Raw genomic sequence first — 27,733 nt, 5'->3', positions numbered from 1 at the left:
GCTTGGGGTCGGGAACACCCCCCCAAAAATAAAAAAAAACAGTGATTTCGGCGATGAAAAAATCGGCAATAAAAAGTCCCAAGTTGAAAAATCCGTTGGTGAAACAACGCAGAACCGTGGAATACAAACTTATTCTGGCCATCTTTCAAGAGAAAGAAAGAATCAGAAGTAAATCCAGTTTCAAGCCAAAACACTCCTATGACTAAACAATTGTAATGCAGAAGCGTTTGCTACCTAGTGACCTCAGGACTTTAAAATCTCTCCCAGTGGTCACTAAGAGTTTAGCAACGAAAAAGAGGAAACAACGGTGCAAGAACTGGGTTATCTCCTACAGAGCAACAATCTTCCAGCATGTTTCTGAGGCCATGCTCCAGGCTTTGATTTAATATATTCGAGAAACCTATGGAAATTGCTAAATGGTAGGAAACTGACAACAGCTCACTTCAACTAAACCCGGTTACAGAGAATCTCTGTGTTGAACATTTTAAAAAACTTTTCACACAGAAGATCCAACAGAAGGAGAGAATGAGCCACGCTGAGCCTACCCTTTGGTCCAACTATTGCAAAAGGGAGGACATCTTGTGTATTACAAAAAAAAGCAAGTATTTCATGTGCCCCAGGGACCGATGGGATGACGAACGTTATGCTAAAGGAGGCCCCAGAGGCTTGGACTGACTTTTGCTTGGCTTTATTCCGCTGGATCGTTCGTTGTGGCAGAGTTCCAGCCACTTGGAAACAGGCAATAGTTGTTCTCAGTTTCAAGAAGGGCGACAGGGCGGATCCAAAAAACTACCGCCCGATTGCCCTTCTTGATGTATTGGGAAAGATTTTTGCAAGTATTCTGCTGCTACGCCTGAAGGAGTGGATGAAGGAGACTGGGTCTTTTGACCCCAGACAAACTAGCTTTGTCAATGGAGTCATCTGTGGCCTGAACTTTCTGTTGATTAGCCTCTTAAATATGAGGATTTGGAAGAGGGAAGTCAGGCTTTATATGGCCTGTATAGATTTGCAGTGTGTTTGACTGTATTAGCCGGGAATGACTACAGGCCAACATGAAGGTTATGAGATGTCAGGAGGACCTAGTGTCTGCAATCAAAGACCTGCATTCTGGACCGGTCTTGCCGGTCAGACTTAACCAGGCAGGAAACCTGACCAGGGGAATTCTAACCTACAGGGGCCTGAAGTCCGGTTGCCACTTGGCCCCTATTCTATATAACATTTCTATCACGGACATGAAAGAGGTCCTAGATCCCCCAGGGCCTGCCCGCCCAGAATCAACAGAACCTGTGCAGTATGGCTCTTGTATGCAGATGACTTATTCCTCCTGGACAGAACTTCCAATCGGTGACAAAAGAAGTTGGACATACTGCCAAATTACGCAGACCAGAACAGCTTGAAGATAAACATCGTGAAGACAGAAACCCTTATATTGGGAAGTCAAAGGGGGAGGAAATACAAAATCCCAAGTTGGATGTTGAGGGGCAACCGAATATGACCTGTTGCCTCTTTAAATTACGTAGGGGTAAGGATCATTGGGAATACATGTGAGAAGCCTTGGATGGATTGTCTAAACATAAAAGTAAAACAGCTGACTGCACAAGGAATGGTGATTGGGAGGAAGTATGGAACGTTCTTGCTCTTCCTAGTCATAGACTTTTACAACCAGATGGTTATACCAACATTGACCTATGCCGCAGAGGCTTGTTTGGGTTTGCCTTGGGAAATTTGGGAGAGACTAGAGAGTCATTTCTGGAAGACAATATTACGACTCCCTAATGCAATTCCAATGGCAATCATCAGACATCAACTTGTCCTCCTCAAACTACATGTGAGCGTTGTTTGGAAATTACTGATGTCTTTCAGTAAACTAATTTCCCCAGATTGCCCCCATCAATTCCAAATTATAAGGCTTAACGAAGAGAGCATGTCTGACTGGTCATTGAATTCATGGCTAGAAAGATGAGTGAGAACATTGCCCAACCTCTGCATGTCAGTTGATACTCTATGCAGAAACCCACTCCTGATAAAGAGGGCCTTATGGACTGCTGACTGGAACACCGAAGTGAAAAGATCGAACTCTACGATCCATGCCCTCTCAAAAACGCCTTCCCACACTCCAAACATAACTCCACAATACTTAAAAAAAGATTCCCGAATGCAAAACACAGGGACCTGTTCCTCAGATTTTGCATGAATATATTTCATACAAAAGTAACATAGCACAGGTATGGAGGTCTTGCAGAGGACAATAGATGTTGATTATGCAAAAACCATGCAGCAGCATCTGATCCTTTTCTGTCCGGAACTGAGAACACAGAGAACACTTTTACTCTACGGAAAGATGAGGAGGAGCTTTGGGACAAACGCAGATGCCTGGTGGGAGGTGCTTTATTGGGGGCCAATGTGGGGCCTACTCAGAATTTGGGAACGTTTCTTGAGTTGATCTTTATGAAGAAATTCAAGGAAACAGAAACCAAATAAGAACGGCACAGTGAATTATCTTCTAGCTTTTTCTATTTATGTGTTCCTTTGACCTCTGCTCCACTTTCCCCTGTATTCTCTTTTTTAAGGTTTAAAGGTTTCATTCTTGTTCAGGCTTTCTTTTAAGGTTTGTAATGGAATAGTAAATGTTTTAAATAAACTAAATGCTAAAAAACAATGTTTTGCTCTGATCACTACTTGCATGTAGCACAGATATTGCCCCCAATCCATTGTTACACAGCTACATTAGTGTAGCCCGAAAAACACTTACCAACATGTTTCATTCTCACTAATAACATTGTTCAATTGTAGGAAGTTTTTCAAGGGGACATTTTACATTACGACGACGTTAGCAACTTAAAGGCAAAACATACTGTATTCAACTATCTTCACACTAATCATGCTTTATTGATTCAGCACTTCCAAATTTGTGTAAACACGCTCAAGTGACCTTTATGATAACCTCCAACACAATATAAATACAGCCTAAATTTGTCCACGTTATAATTTGTGCACTTTTCTTGAAAGTAAATACCAAGAAGCACCAGCATTCCTATATTGATGTAGTACCGGTGTGTTAAACACCTATAAAATTAGCAATTTCTGAGGAGTAAAACAAGACAAACTTCTGTATTCCAGTAACTGCTTATGTCTCACCACTATTCAACATACAAAATTCACCACTATAATTAAACATTTATAATTCCCCTCTTAAAACTGCTGTATATGGCACATAGCAGTGTTAAAAGGGAAAACTGGGTCTGTCATCCCCTAATGTACAAAATCTGCCTTTGTTTTGCTCAGTTCCGCCGGAAGGCATGAGCTGGCAACCTCGCTCAAGGCATCTTTTAAGGCACTTGGGCCTTTCTGTGACTGTTATTCTGCAGCTGTTCTCCGGATGGGCAGGAGCCCATCCCTCGTCACTGACAGCTGATCTGACTCGACGCAACTAGAAAAGCCATCCAAGCCACCCTCGTAAGAACAGGAGTCCTGCCCTACCAAGGGAGCGCTCTCCTGGTAAGCCACCTGCAGGATCCTTTTGTTGCTTAACTTGATGTAAAGTTCTCTGACCCATTCTTCTTGATTTCACCATTTTGGATGCTCCGGACCGCATGGGTCCCATAAGATGGCCGTCGCCCTACTGCTGTTTACGGTAGCCTAAGAACCAACACCAAAGCTCATTGGTGAGCCTCTGCATTTGTTTCGCTCGGTTCAGCTGGAAGGCGTGAGCCGGCATCCTCGATCAAGGCAACTCTTAAGGCACTTGGGCTTGTCTTTGCCTGTCTGTGACGGGCCGCTGAACGAGCCGCGTTCCTCGATATATCAATCGTGTACGTAAGTACAATACATGTATCATGTACATGTATCGGTGGCGTGTGTAACAGCTCTGAAGAATAATGCTCGCCTCCTTGTCTTTAATAGAATCAAGACTCTCTGAGCTATTAGCATGTGTAATCTTCATTGCTCTGGGCAGTAAATCAGACGCTTACCCATGTTGTGCAGTGGTAGTGTGTGTAAAAGCTCTGAAGAATAATGTTTGACTCCTTGTCTTTAATGGAATCAAGACTCCCTGAGCTATTAGCAGGGGTAATCTTCATTGCTCTGGTCAGTAAATTAGACGCTTACCCATGTTGTGCAGCAGTGGCGTGTGTAACAGCTCTGAAGAATAATGCTCTCCTCATTGTCTTTAATAGAATCAAGACTCCCTGAGCTATTAGCAGGGGTAATCTTCATTGCTCTGGTCAGTAAATTAGACGCTTACCCATGTTGTGCAGCGGTGGTGTGTGTAACAGCTCTGAAGAATAATGCTCTCCTCATTGTCTTTAATAGAATCAAGACTCCCTGAGCTATTAGCAGGGTGATCTTCATTGCTCTGGCCAGTAAATCAGATTCTTACCCATTTTGTGCAGCAGTGGCGTGTGTAACAGCTCTGAAGAATATTGCTGGCCTCCTTGTATTTAATAGAATCAAGACTCCCTGAGCTATTAGCAGGGGTAATCTTCATTGCTCTGGGCAGTAAATCAGACGCTTACCTATGTTGTGCAGCGGTGGCGTGTGTAACAGCTCTGTATTACCCGTTAGATAAATCATAGCTCTCAACCATTTGTGTAGCAAAGGCGGGTGAAAACACCTGATTTTGCTTTTGGTGGGTGAGAGCTCATAAAATGTATGCGTGTGCAGGAGGTTTGGCGGATGTGTCAGTGCTTTACAAGGCCGGTGACACCTGCCAAAAGTGTGTGAGTTGAGAGCTATTGATAAATCCTCACACACAGGTGATACCCTGCAGGTGTAAAACCAGAACATTACTGTCATTGAAGCCCAGTTCAAATAACGCACTGGTGCTATTTCATCGAACTTTAAAGCCTCGGTTTTAGCAAGATCCCAAAATGACCTTGCTGGTGGAAAGAGGTCCTACAGAGCTCCCCAAACAATGTGTTCTCTGCTGCATGCGGTGCCATGTTGGGCAATTGTTTCTGCACTCTAATGACCGCGTGATGTCACACACAAACACTTGTGACGTAATTTGTATCTAACACATGTTGTTTCCTGCAAGTAATATACAAACACAGGGTCTGATCCCTCAATGGTTTGGAACATTGTAAAGGCAAGCCCTTGATCATGAAGTAGGCTCTGATTTAGCATGGAGTGAGTGTGAATGGCTGTAATGAAACCGTTCATGCAGCTCCTTTTGAAACAGTTACATGTTATGAATCCCGTCTGTTTATTATTAATAGATTCAGGCATGCCACGTGTGCACAACGGCATGTATGACAATGAACATGAGGTGTGTTGCTGCAAGTTCTGAGCTTGCTTCAAATCTATATGTGCATTCATCTCCTGCAATCCTCTGTGTGCATGTACCGATGAGCGTGTGGCATTACACACACTTAGGTGAAGCGTCATTGGTGTCTAACACCTGTTGTTTCCTGTAAGTAAGATGCAAAGGCGGGGCTGAATCCCTCAATTGTTTGAAACATTGTACAGACAAGCCCTTGAGCATGAAGTAGGCACTATTTTGGCATGAAGTGAGTATGATTGACTATAATGAAACCATGTGTTCAATTAAGTTTGAAACTAAATGGTAAGACTCCTGTCTGTTTATAAGTAAAGATGTGGACCTGCAAAGTGTGCACAATGGCATCAGTGCTATTAAAAACTAAGTGAGTTGCTGTCGGCCATATACTTGCTTCAGTTATATATTTATGTTCATCTCTGCTGTGTGTTAGCAGTTGTGAGGTGGGCTCCAATTGCCCTCCTGAGCCTGACTACTGTAGATACAAAGTATTTACTTAGGGTCTGTGTATGAGCAACAATACATGCAAGCAGGCCTCAAAATCTGTAGTGTGCATTTGCCAATGATTGGATGTCTGGCAGGTCCAATGCGGTGCCCATGTGCAAGTGCCTCCAGGTGCATTGCCACCAGTTTACATACACATGTGTACCACCATCTCATAAGAATACATTCATCTCATGCTCTGAGTTGAGTCCAAACTTCACTCCTCGCAAATAACATATACATTGTGTCTCCATTTGTTGACGTTTACATGTCAAGTCCCCTCCTCTTGTGTCCCTCTTTTCCCCCTTGAGGCCTATGAATTGTACGTCTTTTTGGTCTACCACCTGGTGATTTGTTTGCCAGTGGCTGGCCAATGGTAACCATTCATCCTGGTTAGACAGGCTGGTATTATGTTCCTGATCCTTATCTGTAATTGTCTGATTGTGCTGCCTACGTACAGTTTCTTGCACACGCAGATAATGGCATAAACCAAGTAAGTTGTCCTGCGGTTGATGAATTCTTTGAAGTTGATTGGAAGTGACCGGCTGAAACCTATGACAGGGTTTTTCAAATGTGGGACATGCAGCATGTGCAGGTATGCACACTCAGATTACCGGGAATATGCTGACCGGGGAAGAAGGAAGATCGAGATCAAAATTCATCAACTGCATATTATTGCAGAAGACTATAGCTATGGCTACTGGGAGTTGTAGTGCCTTAATGAGTCTCTCCAATAAAGACGCATGTTGTACCGGAGCGCTGTCTGAGCTAAGGTAGCCCCTCCTTTTCCAGCATGCCAATCCAGCGTTTACAGTTGACATCACATAGACGGAGTCACTGTACACGATCACTTCCTGTCCTATATGTTTCTTGAGTGTGACAATAAGCGCTAGTAATTCTGCTGCTTGCGCTGAAGCGTGAGACGGTAGCCTTGCATTTGCTACTACTTCAAATTCTTCATGTAATCTGTGTCTCACTACTGCGGCACCTGAATGCCTTTCCCCACTAGTCAAATCAATTTGCTAGAGCATTCTCCCTCACACAGGGCTTATCATCATAGAATTCAACATAATTGGCACAGGCATGCTCATGATCACCTTCTTATATGGGTTCAGCTATTAATGGGGCATGGGTCACTATTTTACATCTTACAATTTTCATCGCTGGGTTAGAAATCATTACCTCATAAGCTGAAGCTCTTTGGGATGTCAATGTACCTTTGGGCTTCTCCAAAATGGCAAATAGAGCATGTTCCACGTAAAGGGTCACAGAACAGTCTGTGACAATACTTGTGGACTTCTCAATTGCAAATGTGGTGGCTACCAAAGGTTGTTCACAAGGGAAGTGTCCTCTCATAACTCGGCCTAAAATCCCATTGTAATATGCTAGAGGTGTGTACCCTAACGTGGTTATTTGTGTAAGCAATGCTGTCATTACTGACCCATTTGTGTATAAAAATACATATGAGTACTCGGCATAATTGGGAAGCCCTAAAACTGGATCTGTACAAATAGCTTTCTTCAATTCTTCAAATCTTTCCTCCATCTCTACAGTCCATTCTAGTTTTGTTTTAACAACTTGTGTTTTCTGTCATGCTTGCAGAAGTGGCCTAACTTAGCTACATAAACCCAGAAGCTGTTGGCTCTGTCTCACTCTGTTTGGTTTTGATGTTTTTATGATTCCCTCTGCTCTCTCAGGAGTCACTTTCTATTCCTCATGCAAAATTAACTGACCTATGTATAACATCTCTTCTTAACAGTACTCTAACTTCTCCTTGTCCACATCAATCCCTTGTCTGCCAGAATAGCCATTGATCAATTAGAGTCCTGTCTGCATTCTTCCTCTATATAGCTGCAAATCAATAGATCATCTACATATTGTATCACCACACTTTCAAGATCAATATCCCTAGATCTATCTGTAGGACTCTGTTAAAGATTGATAGGGACTCACAGTACCCTTGAGGCAAACAAGTGTGTTTTAAAATCCTTCGGCAAAACGTAAATGAAGTCAAGTCTTGGGAGTCTGTTGTATCCTGGCACGCGTGGAATATTGTTCTACTTCATAGATCAAAATTCCAGGCATGTCATTTGTGGTTTCTTGTTCGGCCCTGCTGGCTGCTGCCTTTCTGGGGTCCAGAATAAACAGATTACACCTACCGTGCCTCAGATTTCTTCACTGGCGATGAGGTAATCTGGACCCCATCCCACGTGTGCCACGCGGGCACCATCGCCTCCAACATCCAGCTTCCTGATCTTGGCTGTGGGGAATGCCGGTAGTGGAAGCGGCCTGTGCCTGGCTGGAGGAGGAGCTGTGGGCTGCATCAGGGCTGGTGCCATGCAGCTGTGAGGTGATCCGTGTGCTTACAGCGGTGGCAGAGGCAGCGTACTGCCGGCGCCTGAAGGAGAAAGGAGAGGCCACGGGCTGCATTGGGCAGAGTGTGACCAGTCGAAGGAGGGGCTGTGACGATCTGTGTGCTTACCGCTGTGGCGGATGCAGCGGACAGCCGGTGCAAGATGGAGGAAGGAGAGGCTGCGGGCTGCATCCGGCAGCCTGCGACCAGTCAAAGTAGGGGCCACAGGCCTTGTTAGTGCTGGTGCTCTGCAGTTGCAAGACCATCTGGGCACTGTCAATGCTGGCAGAGGCAGATGTAGAAGGGGCTGCGGACCTCATCCGAGCCGTTGACTCTGCACACCCAATCTGGGCACCAGTAGAAGACCCCTTCGGTCCTTGCTGCGCACCAAGAAGATTTGCCAGCCTTCGGAGGAGGCGGGAGCTCGCATTGGGGGTGTGGGCATGAGCTCACATTAGGGGCATTCCTGAGCTCTCCACCCCGCCCACACAATCAATGCAGTGAGCTCTCGGAAGTGCTGCGGCAGGCACATGGGGGTGATTGTATTGGATTCGTAGGGCGTCTTGCGCTCTCATTGGTCAATGAGCGTTAGTCATTTCGTCTTGAAAGTACATTCATATTACTGCGTCTGCTGAGGCGTACCCTGCAGGAAGCAGGAAACAAGCAACGTGAGCTTTCTTTCTGCATGGTGGTGTTTATAAATAACTGGGACACCAAAGATTCATAAACAGGTACGATTTGTGTACATGTTGACAGCTTTTCCCCAGCTTCACGCCCATAGACAAAGTTGGTGGTCAAGGGTGGTACATGCACAGTGGCAGTCAGCATTCTAGTAAGGAGGCCTTAAGTAGGTGTCACATATATCAACATACAAATTGCATTGGGTTTTGCCTATCATCATCCTTCACACTGCTGCCAGAACCCCCCCTGCATTCTTGCCATCACCAGGGGAACCGCCAGCTCCATGGGATCAATGGATTGATGCATTTAAAGTACATTTAAGGGCAGCTGGAGGTGCAAACTTCAGTGATGATGAGAGGGAAGTTGCACTCTTAAATTCTATTGGCACGGAGGGTCTGCAGATATTTTGCTATTTGCCAGGGGAAGATGTATACATTCCTGGTCGTGTGGAAGGCGAAAGAGTAATAAGTGCTTATGAACCTGCCTTAAAAAGCTGGAAGGTCGATTTGGTAGAAGGATCAATGTGGATTTGGAACGCTATCATTTCTTTTCCAGAGCACAAGTCGGGGGAGAGTCCATTGACTCGTACGTTACAGCTTTGCAAACATTGATGGCTACATGTAATTCTTCCGGGATTTTAGAGGAATACATAAGGGACCAAATTACGATGAAGACCAGCAGTCAGAAAATTAGGGAGAGACTCTGGATCGAGAGTGACCCGCCTTTGGACAAGGTTGTGGAAATTGCCAGGGCCATTGAGGCGTCTAAAGCTAGTGTGCACATGTTCACTGAGAAGGAAGGTCCTAAGGACACTGTACAGGCTATTTTACCTCAATATAGGGGGAGTGGTTTGGATAATAAAAAGAGATCAGACAAAGGGAACAACCAGGGTTGGAGGATGTTCAAGGGTAGAGAACCATGCAAAAAGTGTCGCTGGTTTAGTCATCAAACTGGTTCAAAAGAGTGTCCGGCTATTAGCGTTGAATACAGATGGTGTAAATGCAAAGGACACTATACAGGCATGTTTAAAGTCAATGGTGAGATGCAGTCTAAAGGGGTGATTGGTGTGGTAGTGACAGATGCTGGTGGTGTAAGTCAGGATGTTGGTACGCATGACAAGATCAATCCAGGGGTCATACTTCATGTGGAAGGTGCAGCACAGAAGGGTCAGTGGGTGACTGTTTTGGTTAACGGTCACCCTTTGGAGATGTTATTGGATTCGGGTTCACCGTACACTATTGTGTCACCTGAAACATACAAGGAGAAGTTAGGGAAGGAGATATCATGCCTGTGTGTATCTGGCATAAGTCCCAGCACCCATGGACAGAATCCCATCAGTGTTCTGGGGTATGAGCAAGCTTGCATTGAATTTAGAGGTCGACACACCATGGGTAAGCTCTATGTTGCACTCAAGGGTACTAGTGTGTTGGGATGGGATGAGCAAGCCGATTTAAATATTGAAATTCACCCAGGGAAGGAGGTACCAGTTTTGAGTATTCAGGATGAATCTGGTGGTGTAGAATCTGGGTTGACATCTGAGTTGTTGAGCGATAAATACCTAGAAGTGTTCTCTGAGAAGTTGGGGAAACTTAAACATTTTTCCCACCGCATTATTCTCAAGAGGGGTGCGGTACCCAAGGTACATAAGGTGAGGAGTGTTCTGGTAATGGCGAAAGAAGGATTGAGGTCTGAATTGGAAAAGCTTAAATCCGAGGGTGTCATAGGAGAAATAGAGTGTTCCGATTGGTTGTTTTGCAGTGGTACTTGTTAAGAAGAGTGATGGGGGTCTTAGGATGTGTGTGGACCTTCGAGGGATAAATGCCAGTATTTGGGTAGCTCGCCATCCGTTACCAAATATTAATGAGTTACTGCTTACCTTGGGCAAAGCAAAATGTTTTTCAAGATTTGACTTATCAGCTGCATACCACCAGAATGGCTTACATGTGGATTTTAGACATCTTACCTCTTTAATAACCCCATTCGGTGCTTACCGGTTCTGCTGCATGCCATTTGGGTTGACATCAGCATCTGCGGTATTTCAACGACTCATGCAAGAATTGTTTGGTGCTGTGACTGGTGTGAGTTATTTTCAGGATGATATATTGGTATGGGGTAGTTGTCATGCTGAACATGATGAAAGGGTGCATGCGGTCATGAAAGTGCTAAGTCAGAAGGGATTGATGGTGAAATTGTCAAAATGTCAAGTGGGGGTGGCTTGGTGCATTCATAGTTTCAAAGGGGCAAAAGTAACATAGAGGTGTCCCAGAAATCCATTGTGGCAAGCTGGAGCCCAGGGCCTGAAACCTGTTCTGTGGCTTCAGTACTTATGTATGTACTTATTTATTTTTTTCTGAATCAGAAGCAAGTCTGTTGAAGTAAAACATCCCCTATATGTTTTCAAACAACAAAACCTCCCTTAACTGTCTAGGTAAGGACAGGGCCTTATTCAACATTACACTTTTAAAACAGACATTTTTCTTGTTTGCAAAAGCACATTTTGACACAAGGTTAATTCTGCTGGGATGTCTCTTTCAAATGTGGTTTTCTCTTCCATTTAGATTCTAAATATTGTTTGCAGCCCTTGTCAGTTTCTCTTACACAACAATCTGTTCAAGGCACAGGTCCACTGAAATTGACATATCCACTGAGAGCTAGGGTTTCTTTTGAAGATTTTATTTTGACATTTTGTAGCACAAAAGTCATGCGTTTTTCTGTACGGATGAGAGTAAAGTTTCTGGTGATTACCCAGATCTTGCCTGACACAGCCTATAATTCATTGAGAAATGCTCTCTTCTGCTAAAGCACAACTTGAATATGGATGGGTATTGCTTGGTCTCACTGATAAAAGCAGTGTAATGTTGAACAGATGAAAAAGAGCATCAGGGCGGCATCATTTCCTTTTTCAATGGGGAATTTTGAGCCAGCAGCAAAGCAACGCTGCTTTTCGATACTCTTCATGGTTGCACATAAGAAAACACACTGGGTAGCCTATATTAGAAGTCCCCCCTCTCCTAATATAAGCCTGGCTGCTCTGCCACTCAGAACCTTGGGTAGTGCAGGCCTATATAAGAAGTCCCGCCCCTCCTAAGATAAGCCTGGCTGCTCAGCCACTCAGCACCTTGGGTAATGCAGGCCTTAATTAGAAGTTCCCCCCACTCCTAAGATAAACATGGCTGCTCTGCCACTTAGCACCTTGGGTAGTACAGGCCTATATTAGAAGTCCCCCCCTCCTAAAATAAACCTGGCTGCTCAGCCACTCAACACCTCGGGTAGTGCAGGCCTATATTAGAAGTCCCCCCTCCTAAAATAAGCCTGGCTGCTTAGCCACTCAGCACCTCAGGTAGTGCAGGCCTATATTAGAAGTCCCCCCTCCTAAGATAAGCCTGGATGCTCGACCACTCAGCACTTTGGGTAGTGCAGGCCTATATTAGAGCCCCCCCCAGATAAGCCTGGCTGCTCAGCCACTCAGCACCTTAGGTAGTGCAGGCCTATATTAGAAGCCCCCCTCCTAAAATAAGTCTGGCTGCTCGGCCACTCAGCTCCTTGGGTAGTGCAGGGCTATATTAGAAGTCCCCCGCCTAAGATAAGCCTGGCTGTTTGGCCACTCAGCACCTTTGGTAGTACAGGCCTATATTAGAAATCCCCCCTCCTAACATAAGCATGGCTGCTCAGCCACTCAGCACCTTGGGTAGTGCAGGCCTATGTTAGAAGCTGGGGCCCTGAAACCAAGACAATAAGTCTTATGAAGTCTAACCCCAGTTGGACTTTACAAAAACGTTCATAAAACACACAAACAGTGACACACACGTATTAACACATTCACATATTGCCACAGATGCACATACATAAACACACACATATACACACACATACACACACACTCACATCCTTACCAAGTGTTGCTAATGTTTGCAGGTATATTCATCTCTGCTGAAGAGACACGCTTTGTTTGTTTAAGAACAGGATCACAAGGAGGATGAATGGTGACGTCTTGATTGTTTATTTGCCGCGTGTCCCACTTATCATATTCATTTTGCAATTTACATTTGATCCAAGAATTATGCATTCAACTTCAAGTAACAGCGGCACTGCACTGGCTGCCAGCTTACTCAGGTGTTGAATATAAGAATACAGTAATTTTACAAACACATAAACACATCTCCAGCAGTCAGAAAATCTAGCAGCATGGCTGGCACATTAACCAATCAGCCTTTAGCAAGGAAGCAACTAACCACTAAAGGGAGTAACATTACCCAGTCCAGTTTCTAATAAATGCTACGTTTGAAATCTTTCTTCCAATTAAGAGAGATGACATGACATGTATGACCAAGCACTGCTCACAGGCTCAAAATGATGACGGAGCAGAAGCGCCCAGATGTAGCTCTGTCACTTCCGGGTTGGTCTGTCTAGGCTAATGCTGCAAGTTCTGGTGTATCTCCCTGCAACAAGGGCTTCACATGCGGAGCAGCACGGCATAACAAGAGACAATATGTGAATGTGCAGAGAAATACACAGCACAGTTGCTGCTGCTTCTATGAGACTCAGCAGTCCATTCTGCCCAGCCATGACTCGCCAGTCCAGACTGCCCAGCAATGTCTCGCTGGTCCAGGCTGCCCAACCATGTCTCACCAGTCCAGACTGCCCAGCAATGACTTGCTGGTCCAGGCTGCTCAGTCAAGTCTCGGTGGTCAATACTGCCCAGCCATGTCTCGCCGGTCCAGTCTCCCCACCCATGACTTGCCCATCCAGATTGCACAGCCATGACTCGCCATTCCAGTCTGCCCAGCCATGTCTCGCCGGTCCAGACTGTCCAGCCATGACTCACGGGTCCAGTCAGCCCAACCATGTCTCACCGGTCCAGATTGCCCAGCCATGACTCGACGTTCCAGGCTGCCCAGCCATGTTTAGCCGGTCCAGACTGCCCAGCCATGTCTCGCCATTCCAGACTGCCCAGCCATTACTTATCAGTTCAGACTGCCCAGCCATGTCTCGCCAGTCCAGACTGCGCAGCCATGACTCGCCAGTCCAGGCTGCCCAGCCATGTCTCACCGGTCCAGACTGCCCAGCCAAGACTCACCGATCCAGGCTGTCCAGCCATGACTCGCCAGTCCAGGCTGCCCAGCCATGACTCGCCAGTCCAGACTGCCCCGGTTTGGGGGTTGTTGTATTCATCATGTACATGAATGCAGGTTCTGTACAGTTAGGAGCACTTCAAGGCAACGCCAGGTGAAATTTCAAGCATAAGCTCAGACTTTCTGCAAATTGACTAGATGCCAGTGAAGTAAGCCACAGAGTCAGAGTGTAGAGACTGATAGGCTGGTGTAGTGCCTGTGGTGGGTGAAACAACCCAAATGTGGGTGAGGTGAGAGGTGTGCAGTGATTCTCTGGGGCTGGCTGTCTAAGCTCAGGTGCTGTCAACTACCTGCTTTCACCAAGTGTTAATAATTGGCTGCTTCATTTAGACCTCTACTTTTAATGTCCTTACGTGCCCTTCCATATCCGTAAGAGCCACATCTCAAAGGGACGTAATTCAGAGGTGCGATACCATTCACGATTTAATTGGGTTTCAACATTATAGATACATGATGGTTGAAGTGCTTCTCCCGGCATTGGGTTTTTCACATATATTTAATGGCTTGGTTAGCAAACCACTGATTCTATACTTTTTGACAGGACACTATTAGAATACAGTATTAGAATATCTAACAGCAATTGGGATGACCAGTGGAAACCCACCAATTCTAGATGATCTTTTCACAACTCTACTTCTCTGTATGTGTGAAGTTTGGTAGAGTGTCAATGAATTGGACTTATGGGGACTGCCAACATGCTGCCCTGGGAATTACCCCACAGTTCAGTGGTATGAGATGCTGTGGCCTGTGGTACTATACTGGTGTACTGTAACCGTCATGTTGTGTTATGCTTAAAGTCCTGTGTGTCACTCTCAAGGTATCTTAAATCTAACCCTTTTGTCAGATGATCAAAATTATTCTCACATTGCCACTGACTACTAACAAGTGACCCAACAAGACAAATTGTTTTGAACTACTTTGTTTCCCTCACCCACCACCTACAACCTCATGAACCGCTTTCCCTTACTACTACCATGTTATCCTATAGGGTTTTCCTGATCTTTGGGTGTCAAAGGCATTCCTAAAATAGGAAAATAATGCAGGGTCATTGCATCTCAATGAAAAACACCGAGCTATGTAGGAACCTATTAAAAGTCAGCATATCAGCAACATGTAAATAGTCCACCCTATCCATCCTCATCACCTGACCCAGGCCAGCTCGTGCATACCTGCACTTCCATCAGGTCTGGAAATTTCCATAATTCCTCTTTTATTTCAGTTGTAATATCAGCCACGTACCACACTTAACTGTTCCTTCTACCCATGTCACTCTTATCTGCTCCCTTCTGATTCCCCATTCCCATGTGTCAATAAATGGGTTATCATATCACTCACTCTAATGTTTCTTGCATGCTCTCTATAGCACCTACCTCGTCCCTTGATCCCTCTTTATGAGCCCTTACCTATCCCATGAACCCTCTTTATGGGTCTTTACCTCATGCCATAAACCCTCACTATCAGCACTTAACTCATCCATTGAGCCCTCTCCATGAGCCCTTACTTCATCCCATGATCCCTCTCTACGAGCCATTACCTCTCACATGAGCCCTCTCTGAGTCTTTACCCCATCCCATAATCTCTTTCTATGAGCATTTTCCTCATCTCATGACCCCTCTCAATGAGCTGTTTCCTTGTCCCATGTTCCCTCTCTATTAGCCCATACCTCATACATGAGCCCTCTCTATGAGCTGTTACCACATCCCATGATCCCTCTCTGTGAGCCCTTACCTCATCACTTTCTGAAACCACTTATCTCATCCCATGAGCCCTCTGTTGGATCCCGTACCTCATTCTATGATCCCTCTCTAAACGCACATAACTCATCCAATTTTTACAATTACAATTACTGCAATGAGGGAGATGACTGCCATAGTCTTCTGAGCTGGTCTTAGAGTTTTCACATTTACTGCAATGAGGGTGAGGGCTCCTGTAGCTTTCTTTACTTTTATTAGGGTTTTCACAATTACTACAATGAGGGAGATAACTCCCTTAGCTTTTATGACTTTTCTTAGGGTTTTCATAATTACTCTGATGAGGGAGATGACTATCCATAGGCATATGAACTAGTCTTAGGTTTTTACAATTACTGCGACGAGGGAGATGACTATACTAGAATTCTTGGCTTGTTGTAGGGTCTTTACAATTGCTGTGATGTGGGAGATGACTTCCGTAGCATTCTGATCCTGTCTTAGGGTTTTCAAAATGCCGCTGTCCCCTGCTGGGTCTCTTGCCACTCCTGTTACCTTTGACTTGTTTGGTTGGTGGCACTGGATAGTCCTGAGGTCGCAGGCCTGTACCACATCGGTAAGCATTTTCAGTGTTTCTGTCTTGGTTTATCATGCTTCTCTGTGGCTCTGCAGAACTCTTTGCCTGGCCTGGCGGTCTCAGTGTTGCATGTGGACTGAAAGGTCCACCTCCTTGAGATCAACTCACTGCCGGCTCAGAGATTGCTTCTCTGTCAGTGTCACGACATTTTGAGATTTCTGCTGGGTTCTTGAAGTATTGATGGCCTGAGGGCCTCATTGGATAGAAGGTTAAGGAGTTCTGTTCATGGAATAGGAGTCCTTATACCTAAGAGGGGAGTGTCTCTCTGTGAGGTCCCACTTACTGCCAATCCTATGGGGAATATTGTGTAGCGGGCTCTCCTCGCTAGCCTCACAGGGAAGGGCTCCCCCTTGGGGAGAAGTGAAGAGATCCCATGAATCATTGTAGCCCTTACCTAACCCCATGATCCCTCTCTACGATCTCTTAACTCAGGTCATGTCACCTCTCAATGATCCTCCTCTACAAGCCCTTACCTCATCCCAAGATCCCTCTCTGTGATCCCTTACCTCCCCCATGAACCCTTTTAATGAGTCTTTACCTCATGCCATAATCCCTCTGTGTGTGCACTTAACTCATCCATTTAGCCCTCTCCAGGAGCCCTTACTGCATCCCACGATCCCTCTGTATGAGCCATTACCTCTCCCATGAGTCTTCTCTGAGTCTTTACCCCATCCCATAATCTCTCTCTATGAGCACTTACCTCATCTCATGAGCACTCTCACTGAGCTGTTACCACATCCCACGATCCCTCTTTGCAAGCCCTTGCCTCATCACTTTCTGAAACCACTTATCTCATCCCATGAGCCCTCTGTTGTATCCTGTATCTCATTCCATGATCCCTCTCTACAGGCACATACCTCATACCATGAGCCTTCTCTCTGAGCCCTTACCTTACCCAGTGATCCCTCTCTATGAGCTCTTACCTCATCCCAACATCATTCTCTATGAGCACTTACCTCTCCCATGAGCCCTCTTTATGAGCCATCGCCCCAGTCCATGACCCCTCTCGAGTAGCCCTTACCACATCCCACAAGCCCTATCTATGAGCCATGACTTCATCCCTTAATATCTCTCTATGAGCCCTTAACTCTTCCCATGTACCCTCTCTATGAGCCTATACCTCATCCCTTGATCCCTCTCTATGAGTCTTTACCACATCACTTGATCCTTCTCTATGAGCTCTTTCCACATCCCTTGACCCCTCCCTATGAGCCATGACTACATCCCTTGATCCCTCTCTATGATCCCTTAACTCATCCCATGAGCCCTCTCTATGAGCCCTGATGTCATCCCTTGATCCGTCTCTATGAGACTTTACCTCATCCCTTGATTGGTGTCTATGAGCCCTCACCTCATCCCTTGATCCCTCTCTATGAGCCTTTACTGTATCCCTTGACCCCTCCCTATGAGCCATGACTACATCCCTTGATCCCTCTCTATGATCCCTTAACTCATCCCATGAGCCCTCTCTATGAACCCTGATGTCATCCCTTGATCCATCTCTGAGACTTTACCTCATTCCTTGATCACTGTCTATGAGCCCTCACCTCATCCCTTGATCCCTCTCTATGAGCCTTTACCGGCTCCCTTGATCCCTCTCTATGAGCATGGACCTCAATTGCCCACAGTTTCTGCTGTTTCATTGCCCTCTATTCCACTATGTTAGGATTTTGATCCTTTCCCAAATGGGTTTCAGTTTGTTTCTTTCTTTTTCTTGACTCTGATGATCTTTGCTGTGCTGCTGCCAGCTAATGAGACAAGCAAGATGAATATCAAATTCTTCTTGAGATGAGCCTTTACCTCATGCCATAATCCCTCTCTATGAGCACTTAACTCTTCCATTGAGCCCTCTTCCTCAGCCCTTACCTCATCACATGAACCCTCTCTACGAGCCGTTATTTCTCGCATGAGCCCTCTCTATGAGTCTTTACCCCATCCCATAATCTCTCTCTATGAGCACTTACCTCATCACATGAGCCCTCTCAATGAGCCATTACTTCATCCCATGAGCCCTCTGATGGATCCCGTTTCTCATTTCATGATCCCTCTCGACACACACATAATTCATCCCATTAGCTCTTGCTCTGAACCCTTACCTTACCCAATGATCTCTCTATGAGCCCTTACCTCAGGCCAGGAGCCCCTCAATGATCCTCCTCTAATAGCCCTTACCTCTGTTAGACAGAGTTTGTATGCAGTACCCTTTGGGACCACTACACACATCTATGACTACTGGTGTAAGCAAACCAACCTTTGGTATAAGTCTGTACTACACAGTTTTTGGTAGCAGAGCAGAGCAGCCAAGCTTATCTCAAGAGGGGATGTGAGCTGCAATTATGTTACTCAGAGGTCTACAATCACATGTGTTAAAATAAACTCTTACACTCAAGGTTTCTTTTCTTAAAACTGTATTAATTTATTCAACAGTCAGTTATAAAACATTCGCTAGAAGGAGGCAGTTAAATATTATACACAAATATTCTTCAGTACTATACACTCTGAGTTTCTGAGGCATTCAGGTTACTTTGAAGGAGGAGCAAAAAGGTATTCAGAATACTTTGAAGGAGGAGCAAAAAGGCATAGATTATCAGAACATAAAAAGATTATTATTATTATTATTATTATTATTATTATTATTATTATTAGACAGTGCAGATACTTTGAGTTCACCAGAAGAGTCAATTCAATTCAATAGGTTAGGCCAAAGTCAATGGGCTAAAGTCTTGGATAGGATAAAGCGGTTCTGATAAGTAAATGGTAAAGTCTCTGAAAAAGTTCTCATAAGTAGTTTGTAAAAAGAAGAAAAGATTAGGCCTGTGAGTTGGGAAAGTTTTAAGCACTTTCACTGCGAGAGGTAAGTACTCTCAGCTGATGAATTCTGTTCTTGGCAGTTCCTGCAGATCTCCGTGTTCCTGAGCCTCATTTGAAGGAACAAGAGGGAAGACGTCAGGGGACTCCTGCACTGCACTTGAACAGTCCAAAAGCTTGGCAAAACTTCAATTACAGTAGCTGTAAGTCAAGCACAGAAACTGGTGTCTCTCTCCCTTGTTCTACTGTTTCCTGCAGCACTCTGACGAAATTCAACCAGCTCCAAGATGAGTATTCAGGTGGCTCATGGTCGAGTTGATTGGTCCCACCAACTCAAAGGGAGAAGTCATCCTTGAAGGGGCTTCTCTGTCGAGATGAACTTGGCAATTTAGACCTGCAGCAGGGCTTCACTGGGCAATCCAACTGTCCAGGAGTTGCAGCAGCCATCCTCTTCCAGCTCGTCTTTGGTTCTCTCATTCCAGTGGTCGACTCTGCCTTCTAAGCCAAGAGACTCGCCTTTTATTCAGTTCTCTCACATTCATTCCAGCCTAGTTGTCACTCACCCAGCAGGGTGGCTGTCCTTGCCGGACAGTCAGCCAGCCAATCATACCAGAATTGCATTTGGGTCTCCTAGAAGACTAAGAACAGGGAGATTCAGGCGCCTTCCTCACTTCCTGCGCACCCCAGACACTTGGGCGCCAGAGGCAGTCTTCAGTCATGAAGCCGGCCAAAGGTGAAGGAACAAAGGGATCAAACCTAATTTGGCAATCAGAGACAAAATCTAGAAGTACATTTCCAAAAAGAAATGGTGAAAAAAGATGACCGGGACCTGTTCAAACAAAGGGGGCTCAGACACCATCTTGAAAAACATGGCTCCTGTGATTTAATGCTACTGGTGTTCGCGGACGGGAAAAATCATGGTAGTTCATTGTAAAACCACTGCCACCAGCCATTCTGAGAGAAAAGGGTAGCATTGGACTGCTACCTGAGTATTTAGACACAGGGAATACTCAGGGAAAAAAGATGACCGGGACCTGTTCAAACAAAGGGGGCTCAGACACCATATTGAAAAACATGGCTCCTGTGATTTAACGCTACCGGTATACACGGTCAAGAAAATTCATGATGGTAGTTCATTGTGAAACCACTGCCTCCAGCCATTCTGAGAGGAAAGGCTAGAATGTGACTGCTACATGAGTATTTAAACACAGGGGATACTAAGTAACCCCTCCATCACTCTATTGTAAGACACGATGTGCTGGGTCTAGGAATTTAAAAGACTAAGTGAAGTCAATTTCACTCCACTGCTCTGGAAACAGTTGTTGATCCCAGAGAAGGTGTTTCTACCTTGGGGGAGCCTAAAATGCTTCCCTGTGTCACTGCACTGAAGGTGCTGTGTAACACAAATAAACAAGATGATGCCTATGGAGTTGGTTAGACTCCATATCAAAAGAAAACACAAGGGTAAAATACACATCAAAATACATGAGAGAGTGGGAAAAACGGCTCACACTTTCTCCAGGTAAAAAAAATCAAGTCCTCAAAATCCAGCAAAGTTGCTGGGGATCTCTAAGGCGAAGGGAATTTACAATTTGTTTAGAATTCTCCCTAACAACCTCATCCCAAGATCATACTCTATGAGCCCTTACCTCTCCCATGAGCCCTCTTTATGAGTCTGTATCTCATTCCATAAACGTCTCTACGAGCTGTTACCTCATCGCTTGATCCCACTTTATGAGCCCTTACTTCAGGCCATGACCCCTCTGGAAGAGCCATTTTCAAATCCCATGAGCCCTGCGTATGAGCCATGATGTTATTCCTTGATCCCTCTCTATCATCCGTTAACTCATCACATGAATGCTTTCTATGAGCCTTTACCACATCCATTGATCCCTCTCTACAAGCCTTTGCCACATCCCTTGATCCCTCTCTATGAGCCCTGATCTCATCCCTTGATCCATCTCCATGAGCACTTACCTCATACCATGAGCCCTCTCTATAAGCCTTTACCGCATCCCTTGATCCATCTCTATAAGACTTTACCTCATCCCTTGATCCCTCTCTGAGTTCATACCTCATCCCTTGGTCCCTCTCTATGAGCCCTGACTTCATCCTGTGATCCCTCTCTATAAGACATGACTTCATCCCTTGACCCCTCTCTATGAGCCCTGACGTCATCCCTTGATCTGTCTCTATGAGCACTTACCTCATCCCACGCACCTTCTCTATGTCTCTATGAACCTTTACATCATCCCTTTATCCCTCTCTATGAGCCTTTACCTGATCCCTTGATCACTGTCTGAGTCATGATCTCATACCTTGATACCTCTCTATGAGCCATGACTTCATCCTTTGATCCCTCTCTATGAGCATGACTCCATCCCTTCATCCCTCTCTGTAAGCCCTGACGTTATCCCTTAATCCCTCTCTATGAGCTCTGTGGTAAATTAGAAGAAGGAGGTAGACAAAGGGGGTGCATTTTTCTCAAGGTTTTATTGGAAAATTAGAAAAAGATCTTTCTTTTCCTATGACAAAGGAGGAGCCCTACCTAACAGAACTCTCGCTGTGGTGCTTGTCGTACAGTGTGGTTGTTCAAATCAAAAAATCCATCCTCTGTCCTACTCTGACACTAACGCTAATCAAAAGGATTCAGAAAAACAAAATATGGCCCAAGATAATGCCTCCCTTCTCCTGGCCAGTCTTGCTCATCCATAGTAGCTGATCCTTGTGATATTTCTAATTATCCCCTGTCGTTCCACGAGGGGCTCTTTTCAGTCTCTCTCAAGTGCCCACAGTTTCTTCTGTTTCAATGCCCTATATAACACTGTTAGGATTTTTCTCCTTTCCCATCTGGGTTTCAGTTTGTGTCTTTCTCTTACTTGACTCTGATGTTCTTTGCTGTGCTGCCAGCTAATGAGGTGAGCGAGACGAATCCCAAATTCTTCTTGATGTACTTTATGGATTTCAGAACTAATGTGATGAGGGAGATTACTCTTGTATCATTCTTGACGTTTTTTAGGGTTTTCATAATAACCGTTATGAGGGAGATGACTACCATAGCTTTCTGAACTGGTCTTAGGCTTTCCATTATTACTGCAAAGAGGGCGAAGGCTCCAATAGGCTTCTGAACTCATCTCAGGGTTTTACAATTACTGCAATGAGGGAGATGATCCCGTAGCTTTCTTGACTTATCTTAGGGGTTTGACAATTACTGCAATGAGGGAGATCACTCCCATAGCTTTCTTGACTTATTTTAGGGGTTTGACAACTACTGCAATGAGGGAGATGACTCCCGTAACTTTCTTGACTCTTCTTAGGGTTTTCACAATTACTGGGATGAGGGACATGACTCCTGTGATGTTGGAAATGCATTGGAGGGACAGGACCTCCATGTCCTTGTCCTGTACTCCCGTATCATCTGTGTTTGGTGTTGTTTTCTACTCTGGAATCCATGTGGGGGAATCCTGACAGTGCAGCTCTTCCTCTTTTTGGTTGTGGTGAGCAGAGACACTTGGGATACCCTTATGGCACCCATGGGTGGGAGTACAACCCTGTACCCATAGTGTATATTTTTGGGCACCTGTGTGTAGGTCACAGAGCAGGGTATTGGCCGGTGGCAGCTCCATGATGAATTTGACAGGTACTCTGAGTTCCTCCATTTTGGGATACTCAGGATCTGCCATAGGAATCCGTGGATTCCTGATAGAAGACAAGATGAGCCCTGTGTCCTCTTGGTGTCTATTACCTGTTAACTTTCTTCCCAAGTCCTGGGAAGCCCTCTGCCTGTCCCTTCCCTGACTGGCTGTTGGGTGGAAGAACCATATATGGTATTGAGGTGAAGTCAAGGCCAGACTGGCTGGAGCCTTCACAGTGACTGAATTTTGTGGGTACACCCTTGGGGTGGGAACTAGATGAATGGAGTGTGTGACCAATATGCATTCCATTTTATGGGTGTCTAGTTTCTGTGTGTGTGACACAAAGAATGAGACAGCCCTGCCTGAAACTGACATTAATGTAGTGTGGTGTGCTGAAAGGCTGGGTGCTTGCCTCAATCCACATTCCTTGTTATCGGTGCCTGAGTGGGAATGAATGGCCTGAATGCACTGTGAGCCTGATTGGCTGCCTAGTTGCATGAATGCCCTTCTGACTGATTGGCTGACTGAGCTTGGCTCAGCAGCATGAATGAGCAACATATCTGTGTATCTGGGGACCTCTCACTTACCAAAATAGTTCAGAAGCCGAATCGAAACTTGAGGCTGCTTCTCATTGAAGCCCAGCTGAAGAAGAAGGTTTGCTGCTACTCACTCAAAAGCTGATGTGTCTTTCAAGGAGTGATTCAAGAGAGGACCTGTTTAGGAGACCTCTCCCCGAGCTTCGAGGGAACATCGTGCAGCAGCTGATTTTCATAAAGGCACCCTAGACTTCAGTCCCCACAGGCTGTCGAATGGATACGGAGTTAGCAGAGAAAGATTGAAGTAAAACACCAGGACATCGAGGCCGTCGACGTCCATCACCGTTGACCAGGGTTCTGAGGATTTCCCTGACGGCTGGAAGACTGTCTATTCGTGTTGCCCAGAAGGGGGGACAGCTTGACGGTGTACTGCTCGACGACCAGAGCTGCAACGCTTCACCATTGCCTAAGAACATTTAAACTAAGGGTTCCCTTGCCATCACAGTTAACCGCTTTGTCACGCCAGAGAAAGTCAAGGTCGCCGACGACCGAGGAGAATCCGCTAGTGGGTTTCCTGCCACCTGAAGTCCACAAAGACACTGACGAGTGAACATCCAGCCGTGGTCGAGTCCCGATCATCGATGCCAACACTGAAGCCCACTGCCGGGCCTACGCTTGTCACAAAGTCTTCTTTATGGCATTAAATAAGTCATCAAGGTGCACCGCATGCCTCGTCTATGCAGGAAGTCCACAAACGATTGTCGATGAGCACCACAAAATTCGAAGCTGCTGTACCGACGACGGTGTTTATCTTTTCATCACAGAATCTCGACGACCATGGCTCCTGCTTTAAAAAGTTTCCACTCACGAGGAATCCATCTAAGAGCTGTCGAAGAAACACTTCTAACTTATGTACATTGGTGTAGTGGAATATTTTTGACCACAAAATAAGACTATTTTAACATAAATGGACTGGGCTTTTTAATACACTTTAATACAAGTTGCCCAAGTGGGGGGATCGTCACACAGAACTGTGTCTTAGTATCAGGAGAACCATTATGCCATTGTTTAACCTTACTTGCCTTCCTCCCTATGTCCTATTCTCATACACATTACTGTTTTATTTGTATGCAATTAGAACTGTCAGCAGTTGGTGCATTTTGAAGGAGTCAATTGTTAAGAGTTGTTAAGGAGAATTCTCATAAATGTGCTAATTTCCCTTACCTTTTGAGACCCCTAGCATCTTTTCTGGATTTCTGGGGCTTTAATTTTCACCTGGAAAGAGTGTGAGCCTTTTTTCCCACTCAAGTATTTTGATGTGTGTTTTACTTTTGTGTTCTTTGGATATGGAGTTTTAGACAACTCCATGGGCATCCCCTTTTTCTTGTGTGTCACACAGCACCTTCAGTGCAGTGGCACAGGAATGTCTTTCAGACTTCCCAATGTTTAAATACCTTCTCTGGGACTGACTTCTGTCTCACAGTGAATGTAAAGTTAAATTTAATTTACTAGTCTTTTTTAAATTCATAAACCCAGCACACACTGTCTTCCTAGAGAGTGCTGGAGGGGTTGCCTAGAATCCCCTGTGTCTAAATACTCATGTAGCAGTCAAATGCCATCCTTTCCTCTAGAAATGGCTGGTGGCAGTGGTTTTAGAGCAAACTACCATGATTTTTCTCGACCGCGAACACCGGTAGCTAAAAATCGGGACAGCCATATTTTTCTAGTGTTCGTCTCTGCGTGCCAAATCAGGTTTGGTTCCTTTGTTCGTTGGCCTTTGGCAGGCTTCTGTGCTGAAGCCCTCCTCTGGTGCCCGAGTGTCTGGGGTGGAAAGGATGTGAGGGAGGTGCCCGAAACTTCCTGTGCTTAGTCTCCTAGGAGACCTGAATGCACTTGGCATGATAGGCTGGCTGACTGACTGGCAAGGATAGCCACCCTGCTGTGTGAGTGACAGCTAGGCTGGAATGTATGGGAGAAAACTGTTTAAAAGCAGGACTCTGATACTTTGAAAGCAGAGTCGACCACTGGAACAAAAGAACCAAAGATGAGCTGACAAAAGCCAAATACTGCAACTCATGGACCGTTGGTTTGCCCGGTGAAGCCCAGCTGTAGGTCTTAATTGCCTGAAACTCCCTCGACAGAGAAGCCCTTCAAGGACGACTTCTTCCCTTGAGCTAGTGGGAACAACCAACTCACAAGCCACCTAGACACCATCTCCATACTGGTCAAATTTTCTTCAGAGTGCTGTTGAAAACCAGATAGCCACTGAGAAGGATACCAGATTGTGGACTTTAAGGCACTCACACCTTAAACCGACATTTTGCCAAGCTTGTGGCTTCTTCCCTGGGCAGTGCAGGAAACTCCCGACGTCCTCCTTCTTGTCCCCAAGACTGAAGCTCAGGAACAGCGAGATCTGCAGGAACTGCCAGGAACAGCTGCCTCAGCTACAGCTTTTCTTCATCCATAAGGTAATGTGCAAATGCGGTAGAGAAATCCTTTCTGCCACGGTGAATGTTTGTGAAACTTTCCCAACTCTGGAGTCTTTTTTGCTCCTAATCCGACCTATACATCTTTTTCGTGCAAACTACTTCCAAAAAAATTGGCAAAGACCTAATTGTTTCCTACCAGAACTGTGCTATCCTATCCAAGAAACTGAACCATTGACTTTGGCCCAGGCCTATTGAATTGAACTGCCTCTTGTAGTGAACTGAAACTATTTGCCCTGCCTATGAAAGTATTTGTGTGTTGATTCTTATAACCTTCGTCTTTCTACCCCTTTTGAAAGTTTCTGAAGTGCCATTTTGCTCCCACTTCAGGGGAGCCTTACTTGTTCAGAAACGTATTGGTTTAGTACTGTAGTGTATTATAGTCTGATATTGAGCTTTTTCTTGCTACTGGAATGTTTTCTAACCAAATGTGTCAATAAATGTATATCCTTTTTTTACCAAGAAACCTTGAGTAAGTGTTTGTTTGAACTACTGTAATTGCAAGTCTTTTGTGTAACATCTTGTACTGCTCACATCCCTCTTGAGATAAGTCTGGCTGCTCAGCCACTGCTACCGTATAACTGTGTAGTACAGGCTTGTACCAAACTTGAGATTGTGCTTACACCTGTAGTCTTAATTGTGTAGTGTTCCCAAAGGGTACTGCATGTGATGATGCCTAACAAGAGTGGTACCACAAAGACATTGGGCCTCGTTATGAGTTACCCAGTCTGGAAGAAATAACGGTGGCGGTAAATCCGCAACCACTGCTGTTTCTGGACCAGGTGATCCCGAGTTCTGCAGGAGCGAGGTGTCATTCTCACCAGGTCTGACCTGGCGGATTTAACACCACCCGCCTGCAGGCGAACGTGGAAACACTGGCACCATCACGACTCAATGGGAATGGGGATTTACGTAATTCCGTCTCCGGAATTCCCGGATCACCGGGGTCGTAATGCCCTGGTAATTCCGGGAATCACAGAGGCAGAATGGTAATACGAGTCTGGCAGTAACCTGCTGGATTTTCAGGCACGATTACCGCCGGACTCGTAATGAGGCCCAGTGTATATATTTGCCATATTTGATTTGCCAAAGTTCAAAGTGTGTTATTAATTGTGTAGATATATTGAACCTTATTTGTATATAAATAACTGTGTTATCACATACCATAGTTTGTTTTCATTCGTTTGTTGGGTGCTTGGGGACTACGCTGTACTTGAGAACCAGCCCGCATCACCTCCTGAGAGCTTAAGCCTTGATTGCTCATCCATTCTACCATATGGATAATCTTGGCTGGGGTGCTTTGTGCTTCTACTCTGCCATATAGAGGGCTGGAGTACAGATAAACGCTCCAGTCTTTGCAACTCCCCTAGATTTCTTAGGTTGTCTTAGGGCCTTCACAATTTCTGTGATGCAGGAGATGGCTTCTGTAGCATTCTGAACCTTTCTTAGGGTTTTCACAATGTCCCGGTCCCCTCCTGGTTCTCTTGCCACTCCTGTTACCTTTGACTTGGTGGGTTTGTGTCACTGGATATTCCTGAGGTCGCTGGTCTGTGCCAAATCTGTAAATATTTTCATTGTTTCTTTCTATGGTTTATCATGCTTCTCTGTGGCTCTGCAGAACCCTTTGCCTGGCCTGGGGTCTCAGCATTGTTTGTGGACTGAAAGGTCCACCTCCTCAAGATCATGACATAGTACGGGTCTTCCAAGTCTTTAAGCCAGTTACCTCCCCGCCGGCTCGGAGATTGCCTCGGCGTCAGTCTCATAACAGTGTGATATTTGTGCTGGGTTCTTGAAGTAGTGATGGCCTCAGGGCTTCATTTGATAGTGGGTTAAGGAGCTCTTCCTCGAATAGGAAAACGTATCCCCAAGAGGGGAGTCTCCCCCTGTGAGGTCCCGCTTATTGCCAATCCTATGGGGAATATTGTGTAGCAGGCTTGCCTCCCTAGCCTCACAGGGAACGGTCCCCCGTTGGGGAGAAGTGAGGAGATCACATGAATCATCACAGCCCTTACCTAACCC

The 27,733-nt window shown here is 45.3% G+C and overlaps 1 protein-coding gene across 1 annotated transcript in view; it reads left to right on the top strand.

Annotated features, from left to right (window-relative positions):
• LOC138498429 (scavenger receptor cysteine-rich type 1 protein M130-like) overlaps nucleotides 1-27,733 on the top strand; it is a 950,335-nt gene that overhangs the window by 595,247 nt on the left and 327,355 nt on the right. Inside the window, exon 8 of the mRNA XM_069622185.1 lies at nucleotides 9,286-10,370. Coding sequence (XP_069478286.1) covers nucleotides 9,286-10,370 — 1,085 coding nt within the window. The remainder of the gene's footprint in view (nucleotides 1-9,285; nucleotides 10,371-27,733) is intronic.

This window comes from Ambystoma mexicanum, chromosome 5q, assembly GCF_040938575.1.
Source record: "Ambystoma mexicanum isolate Mex_15411 chromosome 5q, UKY_AmexF1_1, whole genome shotgun sequence".
NCBI lineage: Eukaryota > Metazoa > Chordata > Amphibia > Caudata > Ambystomatidae > Ambystoma > Ambystoma mexicanum.
Note: the sequence above shows the minus strand (reverse complement) of the source record. Positions and strands in the feature narration are given on the sequence as shown.